At 34.5% G+C, this 15786-nt stretch overlaps 2 protein-coding genes across 15 annotated transcripts in view; one reads left to right on the top strand and one right to left on the bottom strand.

Moving 5' to 3' along the window:
* The first annotated feature begins 118 nt into the window (after positions 1–118).
* On the top strand, positions 119–4099 carry LOC105429079 (carboxypeptidase Q-like). 3 transcript variants are annotated; one of them, XM_011641802.3, is made up of 8 exons: positions 572–812; positions 1363–1384; positions 1968–2331; positions 2413–2563; positions 2647–2896; positions 2960–3200; positions 3310–3492; positions 3695–4099. In XM_011641802.3, the coding sequence occupies exons 3-8, from the start codon at positions 1988–1990 to the stop codon at positions 3963–3965; spliced, it is 1440 nt and encodes a 479-aa protein (XP_011640104.2). In that variant the 5' UTR covers positions 572–812; positions 1363–1384; positions 1968–1987; the 3' UTR covers positions 3966–4099. The 3 variants fall into 3 exon arrangements, with proteins under 3 accessions (XP_011640103.2, XP_011640104.2, XP_011640102.2); XM_011641801.3 differs by lacking the exons at positions 572–812; positions 1363–1384 and adding an exon at positions 119–236; XM_011641800.3 differs by lacking the exon at positions 1363–1384 and having other exon boundaries at positions 573–812.
* The window catches only part of unc80 (unc80, NALCN channel complex subunit), a 24424-nt gene continuing 12665 nt past the window's right edge, over positions 4028–15786 (bottom strand). For 6 of the 12 annotated variants that reach the window (XM_025218751.2, XM_089084549.1, XM_089084548.1 and 3 more), the window contains 19 exons: positions 15062–15695; positions 14781–14961; positions 14524–14705; positions 14190–14438; positions 13840–14113; positions 13462–13766; positions 12908–13333; positions 12617–12835; positions 12396–12541; positions 11992–12304; positions 11411–11731; positions 10914–11184; positions 10625–10828; positions 10128–10478; positions 9648–9914; positions 9095–9196; positions 7164–7286; positions 5400–5548; positions 4028–5193 (listed from right to left, as the gene is read on the bottom strand). In XM_025218751.2, coding sequence (XP_025074536.2) covers positions 4612–5193; positions 5400–5548; positions 7164–7286; positions 9095–9196; positions 9648–9914; positions 10128–10478; positions 10625–10828; positions 10914–11184; positions 11411–11731; positions 11992–12304; positions 12396–12541; positions 12617–12835; positions 12908–13333; positions 13462–13766; positions 13840–14113; positions 14190–14438; positions 14524–14705; positions 14781–14961; positions 15062–15695 — 5299 coding nt within the window. In that variant the 3' untranslated portion in view covers positions 4028–4611. Of the gene's footprint in view, positions 5194–5399; positions 5549–7160; positions 7287–8511; positions 8527–9094; positions 9197–9647; positions 9915–10127; positions 10479–10624; positions 10829–10913; positions 11185–11410; positions 11732–11991; positions 12305–12395; positions 12542–12616; positions 12836–12907; positions 13334–13461; positions 13767–13839; positions 14114–14189; positions 14439–14523; positions 14706–14780; positions 14962–15061; positions 15696–15786 lie in introns of those variants that run through there. The other 6 variants (XM_089084547.1, XM_089084552.1, XM_089084553.1 and 3 more) reach the window with 6 other exon arrangements.

Genomic DNA, 15786 nt, shown 5'->3' with positions numbered 1-15786 from the left:
ATATCGGCGATTAAATCATTCGCTTCATGAATGTCTTGCAATCTGTAGATATAGAACGATCACTGCAATTGTGCGCAACTGCGTGCAACAGTTATGCTTTTAAAAACCTCGAGTCATACTGAAAACAAGCAGTCACAGTTTGGAGCACAGAACAGGAGGACCTTAGAAGGTATTCGCGCAACAGAACATCAGTGCTGCCGCAACTAGGTTGTACATTTGCTAACGCAATATTAATTGTAAGTAATAAATAAACAATAAATCATTATTTTATATTTTAGATTCATGTATATTAAAGATATTTAATATATGCGTATTCGACTGCAATAAAAAGTAGATTAATCAGCTAGCAAGCACTTTTTCTTCTCATTCTTTTTGAGTTGCTTCGTTATAACCATAGTCTGATAAAGTAATTCTCCAAACAAGAATTTTTTTAACGTTACGAATCTATCATATACGTATATTGAGACGTATATTTAAACTATAATTTTATTTAACATTGATATTTTTTTATTAATTTATTATATTTACATTCATCGTGATTTTGAATGTAATTAAATACGTTGGTTTTAAATGTATTTTAAAAATCCAAGACTAAACAAATGATTTCACATTATTACATCATGGAGATAATCTTGAAACCTGATTTATCAACATTTATTATATATTCAATATAATATCAAGTAATCGTTAAACTTGTCTCGACGTCTCGCCTGTTAGTATCATTTTACTGCGCCACGCATAGCCAGCTTTTTCACAAAGTATTCTGTTATAAGTGTATTATATTAACGTCTATACTGTGAATAATATTATTGGTAAGAAAATTTTCTCAATAGTTATATATAAAATAATCATAAGTAATATACATTTAAGAAATACAAATTACAATTATGTTAAATTAATATCTTTTTTCTTCAAAACTATAAATTATTTTAAAAATAGACATTTTATTTTTTTTTATATTAAAAGTATGTTATACATTGCATTTTTGTTAATCAATATATTTAAAACGTTTATAATTTATTACAATTTAAATGGATGTAGTTTTAATGAAATTTGTTTTTGCGGATTGGAATATAGTATTTTTGATGTTTGATTATTGATCAGCGATATAAATTATTGTTATATAGTATTTGTTGCATGTAGTATGTAGTATTGTTATTTTTATTTGCCCTATTTGTTAATTATATAAATTATTGTTTTTCGCGAAAGAATATTTTATCATTATAAAAATAAATTAATAAATAATTTAATATTCAGTGCAAGTTTCGACAATTATTTGAAAATGATAAAAAATACAAAAATAGAATTATAATTATTAATAAAATTTAGAAATATTAATGTAATGTACGTGTATTTTTACAGAATTAATTATTAAAAATGTTTTGTAAGTATGTATGCATTTTAATGTAGTTAATATGTAATTGTAGAACGTTGTTTTGTGTGATGAAATGATGTATAACTGATAACTGATAACTAAATATCGATTATAATGTTCTATTTAATAAAAGTTAGCTTACAAATGAGTATATTACTGCCGATTACAATATGTTTTAAACATTTTATTTGTGTTTCAATTTTATATAAAATTTTAATGTATTTTTATATATATTTAATATAAAGGAGAAATAAAATTTATGTAATTGTATTATATATTAAACTTATGAATCAAAAGAAAAAGATATAACGTTGTTTAACAAATGCGTAATAGTTATTCGAATACGCAGTAATTGAAATTCTATTTCAAGCATTGATCGATATTACTAAATCGGCTTGGAATTAATGGTCTTCTGCTTGCATTTCTAATATCAATCTGTTCAGTTAATTATTTCGTGTAAGAATTGATACAGTGCTTATCGTACCGTTTATCATTATCGCGATCGGATATCATTATTGACAAAAAAAGGATTTATTACTAATATTTAAGTTCGATCTAGTTTCTATAATGGTATACATATTTTATGGCACAGGAAAACCGCGTTTCGTGATAATGCGGTATAACGCGGAAAAAAGTCTTATCTTTGTATGGCTGCTGTATGTCCAGTCGATGATAGTGGCGCATCAAGTCGGGGATACTTGTTATCTGCCGAATAATTTAAGCGAAGAGATAGACTCTTATGCGCCGACGGTGCAGAGAATAATCTATGAAAGTATGCAGGGTTCCTTCAAAGAGACAACCTGGCAAGATTTGGCGACGTTCGTTGATAAATTTGGCCCGAGGTTTACCGGCACTCAAGCTCTCGAAGATTCTATCGATTATGTATTAAACAAATCGATCAGCCTAGGCCTAGATAATGTTCATGGTGAAGAGGCCACCGTACCACGTTGGGTCAGGTACGATTTTTAAATATACATTAAAATTAAATTATCGCAAGATAAAAAAACAACATGACAACTGTAATAACGAAACTTTAGAGGCTCGGAATCTGCGACTCTTTTGCAACCACGTCGGCAAAATCTAGCTTTATTGGGACTGGGTTACAGTGTCGGTACTCCAGAAGAAGGTATAACTGCTAACGCGGTTGTAGTAAATAGCTTCGCAGACCTTAAAAGAAAGGCGGAAGAAGTAAGTTTGAAATGAATAGAAAAATTATATCTATTACACAATGTTCATTATTGTTCATAATTATAAAATAATTTTTATATTAGATTCCCGGGAAAATTGTCGTATATAATCAAAAGTTTGTCTCGTATGGAGAGACCGTGGAATATAGAAGCTCGGGAGCCTCGAGAGCCGCAGAATTTGGAGCAGTAGCCGCTTTGATTAGATCAGTAACGCCATTTTCATTGTACACCCCGCATACTGGTATGATGAGTTACGTAGAGAACGTTACTAAAATCCCAGCTGCTTGTATAACCGTCGAAGACGCGACTCTTTTAGGAAGAATGGCAGACCGAGGTAAGGAATAAGAAATATTTTTTGAGATTCTTCTAGATTAAATGGTATTACTCTTTTGTCTAGGTGAAACAATAGTGATAAATTTGAAAATGGAAGCAAAAAGATATCCCGATACCGTGTCGCGAAACGTTATAGCGGATATCACCGGTTCTAGCACTCCCGAAAAAGCAGTCGTTGTTTCTGGACATATAGATAGTTGGGATGTTGGACAAGGCGCATTGGATGATGGAGGTGGTATTTTCATATCCTGGAATGCATTAAAGTTACTGAAACACCTTGGCCTCCAGGCACGAAGAACGATAAGGTAGTTCTAAACATATCAAAAGAATGTATAATTTTTCATTGATTATTTATAAGAAATCAATTAATTCTCTATAAGTATTTTGTTACGCAGCAAATTATTTATATTGTAGAATGATAATGTGGACCGCCGAGGAACTTGGCCTTCTCGGAGCACAACAGTATATACAAAACCATACTACAGAGAATGGAAATATGCAATTCGTAATGGAATCTGATTTTGGCACTTTTGCACCCATGGGCCTCGAATTTACAGGAAACGAAATGGTCCAATGTATACTTCAAAGAATAATGCAGTTAGTATACCTATTATTATAATATTTTTATATATTTTTTTTTCGTTCAATTTGCATTTGTTGTTCCAAGAATTAATTTTTTATTTTCGATTTATTATATGATTCATATTGATAAAAATGTTTGAAATTTTTAATAAAATAAATGCTACTGATGTAATACATTGTTTTACAAAATAATACATAATATTTCTCTTATCTTTAGATTATTATCTCCGTTGGGTGATATGAAATTGAAGAGTCCATCCACAGCACCTGACATACAGTTTTGGGTTAAGGCTGGTGTACCAGGTGGCGGGCTTTGGAATCGAAATGAAAAATATTTCTACTATCACCATACGAATGCAGATACCATGCTGGCAGAAAATCCAAAAGCTCTGGATATGAACACAGCTTTATTCGCAGCTGTATCGTTCGTTTTAGCAGATATCAGCGCTGATCTGCCTCAACACAATTGCAGTAGCATATCGTGTTGATGATCTCGTATTAATCATCTTGATGCACATAATGGATGGATATATAAATCATCAAAATCGTGTATTCATATATTATTTTATTTCAAATATGCCTGTATACAATTGCAGCATATAAACAATTAGGCCCACTACAATGTCTAGTCTCTAACTCTTTAAAAGCATCGAAATGCACACGATCAAACGAGCTGAATTTTACGAATTTTTATTTTTCATTTGATCTCTTTGCCTGTTTAACGATTTTATTAAAAGATTATCTATTCAAAATATATTATACCGCAGCTACCTCGCAAATATTCTAAAATTAACAAAACTTATATGTTCCACAAAGTTTAATTATCGGGACAAATATGCTTAACGGTTACAATTTGTAATAGAGCAATGTAAATTGTATTAAAAACATTTTTGATGCCAAATTACATAATAAGACATGCACATCCTATAGGTCGCAGAGGATTTAAAATTTAACAAATAAATTCAATGACTCATGATGCCCTCATAGTGCCATCGATTATCTCATAATCCTTCACATATTAACCCCGACATTTAAACATCAACTTGAATTACTGGTTATTTTAAAATTCTTGTTCCTCATGTTGGTTCTATTGAATTATCAGTCTCAATCAAGTGTCAGTGGATTTTATAATATTTATATCAACGTATCTTCGTCCTGATTTGGGAAAATCAGTAAGGAATGCTGAGAGGTCGTTCTCTGGCTTAATAGAGTGGTCTTCTCGCCTCCACTTCCATTAAACGAGCAATCCGGAGAACTGCCATCGAAGGCTATGTAATTGGTGGTTGTACTGCTTGTGGATGGCATGTCATTTAGATCCGGCGACGCCAAAGGCGGCGCCTGACCTGAACGAGCATTGGTACCATCCAGTGACACAATCTGCATACTGTACGACTCACGATATCCGGAAGTGCTGGATGTGTCTTCGTCCCAAGATACATCTGACATCTGAGGATGTACGTGATGATGAAAATAGTGACAGTGATGATGCTGATGCGCCGCTCCGTGAAATTGTTGTTGGTCTGCGGGCACATTGGAGTTTTTGTCTCCGTCTGATCTGCGAACAGATTGACTTCGTCTGGAACGAATGGACGAGGAGTTAGACGGGATGTTAGACGATGGCAGGTCCATTGCCGATGCGGCCTGCATTGTCGCCTTCGGTTGACTCGTTGACTGTTCCGCGATAGTCGCGTCCGCCTGTTCCAATTTCTGTGTCGTCTGAAAGATAGGATTCTATGTTTGCAAGGTTACGTTTAGAATTTAATGTGCTATTAATAATCAGTTAAGTTCACAATTGAAAATAATAATACGACAACAATGCAGATTCTTGGAAAGCTAGAAAGTAGTATGCGAGAAATTCCGTAAGGATCGGTAACTCGAGAGCGGAAACATCGAAAGATAAATATGTACGTAAATGTTATCACCTCAATATGACTCTTTCGACTTTTTCTTAAGCGGAAAGTCTTCTTGCTTTGACCCATAGAACGTTGTAAGCGAGGCCTGTCGATACGTAATTCTCCGGAACTGTCCTCGGTCGGACTGCTTGGACTTAGCTGGCCCGTCACCGTCTCTCCTGGCGGGACAGTCGATGATCACACATGTCGCGTCTACCGTTTTATTCACGAATTCTACTCTACGATTCATCTACTCATGCTCCTCTTTTAGAATGTATACGATTCGAGGTTGTTTTTAAGGTACACCAGAAATATTTTACACTCGTGTCTCGCGTTTCTACAACGTGATATTATGTACAATGTAGTACAAACATTAATTTTTCCGAAATTATTCGGTATTACTTTTGAATCTTCAAACATTTTCAGACGTGTGACTTTTGACAGAGAGTAGAGATTACATAGAAAATTATAAAATGCATTCGTTTTCAAGAATCAAGGAACGTTTCGATTACTTTGAATTTTATGATATTAGTGAGTATATGCCCATATTTGAAATTGAATGTTCCATGCTTGTAAAAAACACGGACAAGTATCAGAAAATTAGATACATCAATTGAAAAGTATTATTATACAAAAAACGTCTCATAAAGATTGAGATAGTGATGGCGAGATTTTACTGTGTACGTATAGAATATGATACTGGATGAAAATTACATATTAAAAAAATTAAAGGGTATTAATGTTTCTATAAAAAATATTATAGTATGTTATATGCATGCAAGATTGTATTTGCGAACAAAATAGATTTTTCTAATATTATTTCGAATAACGAAAGCGAATAGTATGAATATTGCGTGGCGATAAAAATCAGACTACATTTGTATATTAGATACTGAAGAAATAAGTATTTCTATAAGAATAATTGCATAAAAAATTTCTTGCGAACTGACAGAATCAATTAAATGCAAAAAAAGGAAAAAAAGTGCTTGTCACTTAAGATTTAAATATCTCCTTTTCTAAATTATCGGATATACAACTTCTATTTCCTGGCAAAACTTTTAATAATAAAAATAATGATAGTTCGTTATACATAAATGAAATATAATGAAATGCGTAAGTTGTCTTTTTTAATAAATCAATTAAATTGAAGCGTTAGCTTAAAGATTATTAAACATTTTATCAAGTTTACATTATTACGGTTTTTACTTCATGCGTCATAGCCTAACTAAGTTTACGAAATATCTAAAGACTACAAATTTGTCTCTATTTGATTTAATTTCTAGATAATTTCATATCATATCCTTGATATGTCAATGATAAATAATTATTATATAATATGCAGTTATGTAAAATAAATAACTAATGCAACTAAGGTAAATGTAAAAAGCAAAAGAAATATTTTCTACAATCTTGCATTTTTCTTAAATTTCAGTCCAAAGCTGTCTGTTTTACAGGAACGCAAGAGGAGATTATAGTTTGTGCAATATATCGGTATTATTGTAGAAAGCAGATGAATTAAATAAATTTAATCAAAATCCATTTTGTAAAGTAATTATAATTTCAAATCAAGAATTATTTTTATTCAAATGATTTAATTGAAGCACTTAATTCTTAAGAACGATAAAGAAGAAAACTCAATTTTTTCAAATAAATTTCTGTAAATTTCTTCAATTTGTCTGTTTTCAGAAATATTTAAATACTGTACCATGTTGGAAGTGGGAGATGGACTTTTCCAAGGGATATATTATTAAGTATATCATGTTTAAGCTAAAGCGGGGATTGGGGGGGATTTACCTGATGAGTTTCTAAACTCTACAGAAGAGACAAAGCGCAGCTTTGGCGCCTTTTGGTGAGGTAAGATAGAATGAAGCTTAACATGGTTACGTTCATCGCTAGTAGAAGATGATTGGAATCTATCTGAAACATGCCACATCGAACGTCTAATATGAGGGGAGGGATAACAAGTAAGACAGACCATGGTATAGTAATCATCGATTCGTTGCTCACGATCGTACATCGTGTCGATGTTGCACACTTCGAGCCTGAGTCTCGGAAACATTGATCAAGTGTAATGTAAATACGATGTAACAAAGTGTAATGACTGAATGATTTTGTCGTCAAAAGTAAAATTATCCAAAGTTATTAAAACACCTCATTGCAAATTCGTGGAACAATTCGTGGAATTCTATAAGAAATTGTGAAATTGTAATGTACGTAATACGAATCTCTCTAAATGATTTGTATTATAACACTAAATTCTTGTAAATGTAATTTAAACTTGATAAAAATGGATGTGATATGATAAGACTTCCAATGAGATAAAGTATTATATAATATTAACATACGCACGACGTAGTTACGTGAATTCTTGTAAATATCTGTACGGCGTTGCTTCGATTAGAAGAGATGTGTTGGTATACGTTATGTTGTAGAAAGAGTAAGTAATAATTGAACAAAGAATTTTAAAATGAGAAATTTTAGTGACATTTAGATAATTAATTGAAGTTATTAATATCGAATACATCATCGCGCTAAAGAGACTGCTGAAATTGAAATTGAGTGTGTCGATAATTGTTGTCGTGAAACGTCAACTGTGAAAACAATTAATGACAGTTAATTTCGTGCTGTCGAGTAAAGGAGAAAGCGATAGAACATCGAAGCAACTACGTAGTAGAGAGTGGCTACGCAATGATCAATAGGGTACCAACTGTTGGACATTACCATTGTCTAAATACTGCTATGTAATAAGTTCCTTATGATTCTGCGTATAAAACGTGATAAAGGAGACGATATCAATGTTCTAAGAGAAAATACCGTAAAATGAGATTGCGCTCTCTACAGTTTTTGTAGAACTCGTATTATATTTTTCTATTTTCAATTTTTGCGATTTTCTTTATTTTATTGATACATCATAATTGACAAACCTGCCTGATTTCATCAATCTTATTTTACGGTAAAAGTGGCTTAAGGAGTGGCAACAAGAAGTGGGCGAAGACCGAGGTGGGCAACGGAAGAAACGGGACGAGCGATCGAGGTTTGATCAAAATTACGAAAAAGTGATAAGCGTGAGAGGGGCACACACCAGCAGGATATATGTTAGATCGTGTTAGAATTGATTGAGTTGTAGAATCGGTCTGCTTACCTCCGTTCCCTAGCTAGCAATGGAAGCAACGTAATGATCAATGTGTCAATAATACGACCAGGGAGAAAAAGAGAGAAAGAAAGAGAAAGAGAGAGGCGCGAACGACTAATGCCTTAAACGATTCCTTAAATGACATGTACGATTAATCGAGGAATCTTTTCCCGGTGATGGGAACGATATCGCTATCCGAGACGAGAATTCCCGCCCTTAAACGATAAAGGAGAACGCTAAATTCCTCAAGTTGCAAGCCTCATTGTAAAAGGAAGAATGAAGTGAAGAACGATTGCGTCGTTGTGCAAGAACCGCGCGAGAAACTACAGAATGTAAAGGAAGAGAATCATCGTTGCTAAGAAAGAGAGAAAAAGAAAGAAAGAGAGAGAGAGAGAGAGAGAGAGAGAGAGAGATAGAAACCGTTGGCAGTGATCTATAGACAATGGCTCGATCCAACTGTGGTAGCGGTCAGCAATTTTTCGTACTGACTGCGCGTACGACAATGAAACGTATGCGAGAGGCTTGCAGTCGCATCGATCGTAATCGACAGTTCGGGACCCCCTTTATAGGATTCTCGAATGAGATGGAATACCTGTCGTCGTCGACGGCGGCTGCTCGGCACCGATCTCTCCGGCAATGGTGTCGCTGGCTTCACGCAAAGTGGCAGATCCCGCGCTGGTGCTCGACACGGATCCTGCAATTGTGAAACATTATCGAGGTTACTGCACTGAGAAGAATGTTTAGAATTGGAATAATTGGAAGAATTGGATTAATTGGAATTCTGTTAGAAAATGGACGAAACAAAATTTTCTGCTTAAATCTGCTAAATTTCTGGTTAAATCTATTATAATTTTAGTTGAGACCAGAATTCTGATTGATGTAATCAGAATCTTTTGGTTTGTCCATTTTCAACCAGACCATTTTTCTCAGTGTGAACTTAGGAAAAAAATATATGGAAAAAATATATGGAGAAAAGATAACAATAGTAATGCATTATGCTTGCATTATGATTGACATGAGCGTTGTCTTTCATCCGACTTGATTATTTCTTTATCACGATATTTTTTACAATAAAATATTATGATAGTCTCCCGACAATTTAGTTTTTTATGGTGAAAAAAATAGAGGAATCAATGGTATAGTACCACCAATGCGAGTGCCATTCGGTGGTGCTGTTACTTGAGTGGGTTGCGTTTTAACAGTGCTACTAGTATTGGATTGAGTCGAATGAGATTGAGCTGCTGTGGAATGAGATACTGGTGTCTCAGCCGGTGTACGATTCATGTGAGATCTCGATCCTAGATCACCGGTCAGAAGGTCCATCAGTAGAGACGGTCTTTGGGTACGCAGTTGGCCTTCGGTCACTGGATGCATATCGACTACGCTTCTCTTAGGTTCCGGTTGCATCTCATCTATTAAAATTACAAAGCACTTGATTGGAAGCATTTCTCATTAATCTAAATTGAGGAGGAGTATTTTTATGTTAATTAAGTAATTTTAAATATGCTTTTTTTGCTTGGTAAGTAAACAAAAATAAATACAAAAAAAAAATATAGAGTTACAAAAATTTTTTACTAGATCTTATTATGTGATTATTAACTTTTTTATGTTATTGAAACACTAACCGCATCTTCGATTTTCAATTTCCTCCTTTAGATTCTTTAACTCGTGAATGAGATCCATCAGCAACGTGCCCCTCGATTTTGGCACGGTAGTACTGTTTCCGTTGATCTTCTCGCGTATGATGGTATGCATGTTCCTTTCGTGCTCAGATATTGGAGCTTGTCCAATCTTATAAACAATGAACGGAAGCATTTGAATGTACAAAGCCGTCCGATGTGTCACGATAAATTCTATAAAATTCCATAGATATGTGGAAGCTTCGTTACGCTTGTTCAGGAGACGCATCGCGCGTAGAATTACCCGCCATTCCGTTCTCAGTTCAGTTTCGAAACATATTGTCATTATTTTAAGTGCTGTAATCAAACATTTGTGTATTAAGTGTGCATCATTTGTAAGAATAACATAAATATAATATTATGATAATTTTATACAAAAATTATATATAATAATTTATTTTCTAAAAATCTGCTTGAATTTGTTTACTTCATATAAATCTTACCTAGGAACGCGACTTGATATAATGTTAATGATGTTTTTGTTAAAGCCTTCGGATCTCTCGCAGTGAACGTTATACTACCAGTTCTCGTATCCGTCGGTGGTCTTTGCATCGTCAGTGGTATCGGTTTTGAACCCGGTGGCCAAAGTGCATTCAATACGGTCGTTAGAGCAAAAGAAATGTCTGATTGTTTCAGTTTCGGTACGTCTAAAGATATTAATTCAAGATAATATGATACGTTTATATACGTTTATAAGATTCTTCTCTCGAATATCGTGATATACTATTTTACCTTTTCTCCCGGTTCCAACGCGTAGAAATAATGGTATCAACAAATTTAATAACGCATTCTCTGTGCGAGTTTGAGTAGCAAACATATTCTGACCACCGAGAACGTTTTCCAAAGAATATCCCTCGCCGAATGATATTACATGTAGAGCAATTAGACGTAATACCGACGAGCAGAAATGCGGAGGCGGAAGTGGAGCAGGTAGTTTGCTCAATAAAGCAGCTGTGGAAGCTGAAGTCAAGTCTTCGGACAAATTGTCTCCAACAATTAAAGCCTAAAAAGATTAATAATAAATAAATTTGATTAAATTAAAATACATCTTATAAGAAAACACACGGAAGTCTCCTCCGATTTTGATGAGCGTATAAAACAATATGTATTCTTTATTTTGATTTAGAATGTAATGTATTAAAAACTCAAAATTGAAAAGAAACGCTTTCAATTGCCTTTTTGTTAATATAATAATAAAGCAATTAAACCAGAAAAATAATTATGTCTACCTGACAAGTAGTTAACAGAGTCTTCAAATACTGAAAGTGCGCGATATACGGACATCTTAAAAGAGTTTCGTAAACTCCTTTCAAAAGATTGCTAGCAGCAACCCAATCAGTATTTCTTCTAATCGATGGTTTTTTATGTATTTTACTGAAAGTTTTATCCAATCTTCTGAGAATGAGTGTTAATGCTGGTCTCATTTCGTCAGCCGTCCACTCGGTGGAAGGAAGAATATCGTTCATGTATCGTTTGAGACCACGGCAAGCCATAGTAATTGGATCGTACGGAGAGATTTTTAGAAGGCTATGAGCGATATCGGCTAAACGCTAAATAATAAAAATTATTTTTGGTTACAAGTTAAATTCACTGCATAAATAAATAAATTTAAATTTTATTCAACATCTTTGTTCAAAATAAAAATATATATTTAATTAACTATTCCTTTTAGTGACAAATCACTATCAGAAAGAAAAATATAACAAAATATTTTATCAAAAGTGAGAATAAAATATTGCTGTCGGTTTATTCATTATTTAATAAATTTGTTATTTAGAAATAAATTAAATATTAATAATTGTCAATTTACCACATGACATTTGGAATCCAACAACTCAATGGTTTTCCCATCCTGAGATTTTTTATTAAGCTCTACCAAACGAACAGAACAACGAGCCACAAAATCCCCAACCATATTTAATAAAGTATCGCGCGGCCTTCTAAACTCGTTCTTATGGAAATCTTCATCTCGATCATAAAAATGCCGAGCTTTCGAATGTTCCATATATTTCGTATGAGTATCCTCTTCGAAATCGAAACCAGGTGAATACGGACCTTTACCGTAGTTTCTTTGGCTAGACCCTTTATGTTCAGGACTCGACTTTTGTGGACCGTTATAATATCTGCGAAAATTAACAATACATTGGTTTTATTCAATAAAATTATAGGAAGGAAACAAAAAATTACAAGAAAGAAGCTATGATAAATTCATACTTTGTCAATGCTTCGGAATTGTTCACTAATGTCCTTACTGCAATCGCTAATTGATTTATTATTTCCTTTTCTGTTTTGCCTTCTTTATTGTACGTGGGTAATTGGATTTGTTGAACGTAGCATGGTAGTATTGCTTCCAATATTGTCTGTAAAAAAAGGTAATGTATTTTATATACTCGGTAAAGTAAAAATTAGCGATGTAAATTAATGGGATATCTTACGAGCATCTGTTGGCCTCTGATCGAGTCAGGTGCATAAGCTATCACCATTACACAGAGAGATATACAATCGAGCACGTCGACCATTTCATTTTCGTCATGATAACAAAAGTCTATCGCTTTCAAAGGCTTCTCTTCTTTCACTAATTCTCCTATATTGAGTGGATCCGGCGATGGAGTTTCCAAACTCAGTAATAAGTTAAACAAGCACGTAGAGGGAACCTTAACAAAATCACAATTAATATCGCTTTCCAGAAACATTTATATACTTATTCTTTTATTAAAAAAATGAACCTTGTGAGCCTCGCCGTGAACGCTGATCATATCCGTGTCTAATATGGTGGAAACGCTGCCAAACATCTGTAGAATGAACGGCTTACGATTCATGAGATAAAACTGTTTGACGGCGTATTCAACAGTAGTCGTTACGAGTTTGTTTGTTTGATGCGTTGAGTATAATTGTAGCAAAGTCGGCATGATTAACAAATACCCATTCGTCGAGAAGATATTTTTGAAATTGTGCGCCGCGTTTATGTAGGTCGCTACGACATAACGTAGAATGCAGGAATCCTCGCTGTGTAGAATTACGGCGCCATTCAGAACGTTCAGAAAGAGATGTATATCACCGGAATATGCGAAGTTGCCTGCCATGGCTTCAAACATGCGTGCAATCAGTCTGACCCACATAAACTTATGCATCACGTCCAGCCCAAGGAGCTCCTAAAACATAAACAAAAAAACTTTTTAATTTATATAATACAATATATATTATTTTAAACAACTTGATATAAATTAAATTAAAAGGAGAATTTAAAATTACAAATAAAAACAAAAACTAAAATACATACTCTCCCAATTTCGCCACCTTTGTACAAATCCAGATCTGCTTCCAGCGCTTTTCGTGGAAATGATGGTAGCTTCATGAGCTCTTCGTGAAGAAACACAACCCTTTGCACTACCATATCAACATTCTTCAGGATTGCCCAGGTTAATAGCACTTTCCCTATTTCTACAAATTTGTGCATCAATTCTTGCCGCTGCAACGCATTGAACGCATCCTCCGGCTTCATGTGAACGAGTTCGATTTGCGGGAATTGAGATCTTTTGAAGAAATAATAGTCTCTAACGTACGACGATGGATTGTGTATTTGATCTGGACGAAGTTTCAGTAGCGTTAATAGAATGAAATTTTATCACATAAATCGTTAAATAAAATAAAAGCTTACGTGTTTTATAATCTACGAGAAAATATTCGTGATGCTTTGATTCTTCGATACCGAAAAAGTCCAAGGACTCTCGAAGTATCTGGCAAAATTGCGTGTCTTCTTGGACTGGAAACTGCGAGGGAATTTCGCCGGCATCGGGATCCTGTGGGCCGTGAACGATAATCTTTTTTGCAGATGGGACATTCGCTGTAAGCAGAATTGACGCATCGCATTGTTCCTTCCTCAGAATCTGCTTTAGATCTTTAAACATAATGCCGTGTACACTGTGCACCACCTAATATGAAAAAAAATCATCATTCTATGTATTAATGAATAAATAAAAAGCGATTGGAAAAAGACAAATCCTTTACCATCCACAGAATTGACAACGCAGTTCCAATCAACTTTTGGCCCTCCTCATGCGGAGTACGAACGTAGAACATGACATATCCAATGATATAATTGTATAGCGCAAATGCAGCCTGTTGCGGCAATTTGGGCACGAATCTGATAAGATGTCTCAAAATCTTGAACATCAACTCTTGCTTCTCCCTCGTGAGACGCTCCAATACATATCGAAGGAACAAAGCGCTATCTTCCACTAAGCAACTCCAGATTACCTGATATAAAATAAATTAATATTATCAAATAACAAGATGTACGATGATTATGAGATTATAGCTTTCAAATTTATTTTGTTTTTACCTGATATGCCACTTCGTACACTGCGTTTCCATCATCGGAAACTGCTGGATCGTCCAGAAGATTGATGATTTGGACGATCGCTGAACACAATGACGAAGGAAATAATGAGAGGGCTGATTGACCGTGATGCAATTGAGTATTCCTTGGAACAGTCTCAGCTGCGTCTTCATCTCCTACATTACCTTCATTAAAGACAAGGAGAAATATTCCAACAAATGCATGCAAACATTTATAACAAAATGGATTGCTCTATATACCTTCATCATGATCATCTCCAACTGGACTGGGCTCGTAAGCAGCTTGAACGGTAATCGGTATTGTCGTAATAAGAAAATTTTCTCTTTCTTCCCTCTTCTTGTCGTCTTGCGCCTGAAGAGCCTTCGTTATTAGTTCTGTCTGCTGTTTCTTTCGTGTTTTCGTTGCGGTTACTAAAGATCTCTGAAATAATAAAAATTACCATTAATATTATAGATAATCCATCAATCTTAGAAAATATGAAATATTATTTTAAACTCTTTCTCGACGATTATTTACTTACATGATGTTCTTGATTGATAGTGACTTCCTCCACCTTGGTTTTCACCTGGGGCATCCAGGGCGGGTCGACCACCGGTAAGGATTCTATTCCGATCTTCGGCGACGGCAGAGTAAATTCTATTCCTGGCGGAGGAACTTTAAAAGTTAAATGAGCTGCCTCTTCCATCCGCGGCCACACCTGGTATCGTAATTTCCACAGAACTTGAAATCGCAAAATGGCGTTGATGCGCACACTGGTACTGTTGTGCTGAAGACCTTTGTGCATTAGATCACTGGCCTGAATTGGTGCTCGCACGGCCGATACTATAAAAAGCGCTGCAGCCGATGCGGCGACTTCTTGATTGGATTCTAATAGGAGCTCCCACGCAACAGGCAGCACTTCCACGAACAAATCTTCCGTCATAACGACTGCGCCTTTAATTAAAGAGGCCAAAGGTGCGTGAAAAGCATCTTTCACTTGAGTTTTTATATATTTCAAGATTATCGGTGGCTCTTTATCTTCTTCAATATCATGCTTCGATATGGTTCTCCTCAGGGTTTCTTTGCCTCTTTCAGAATCTTGTTCTGCGAGATCCTTGGAGGAATCCCTTTGAGTTAATCGACCAGATTGAGAACCATCCAGATTTTTTTCTACCCTGTAGAAGATTTTTATATTAAATTAACATCTGATATAATTTAAAAAAAAAATTTTAGATTATAGACCTTTATAATTGTATATCTGTAATT

This window comes from Pogonomyrmex barbatus, unplaced genomic scaffold (genome assembly GCF_055798465.1).
Source record: "Pogonomyrmex barbatus isolate J1 unplaced genomic scaffold, ASM5579846v1 scaffold9, whole genome shotgun sequence".
Taxonomy (NCBI): Eukaryota; Metazoa; Arthropoda; class Insecta; order Hymenoptera; family Formicidae; genus Pogonomyrmex; species Pogonomyrmex barbatus.
Note: the sequence above shows the minus strand (reverse complement) of the source record. Positions and strands in the feature narration are given on the sequence as shown.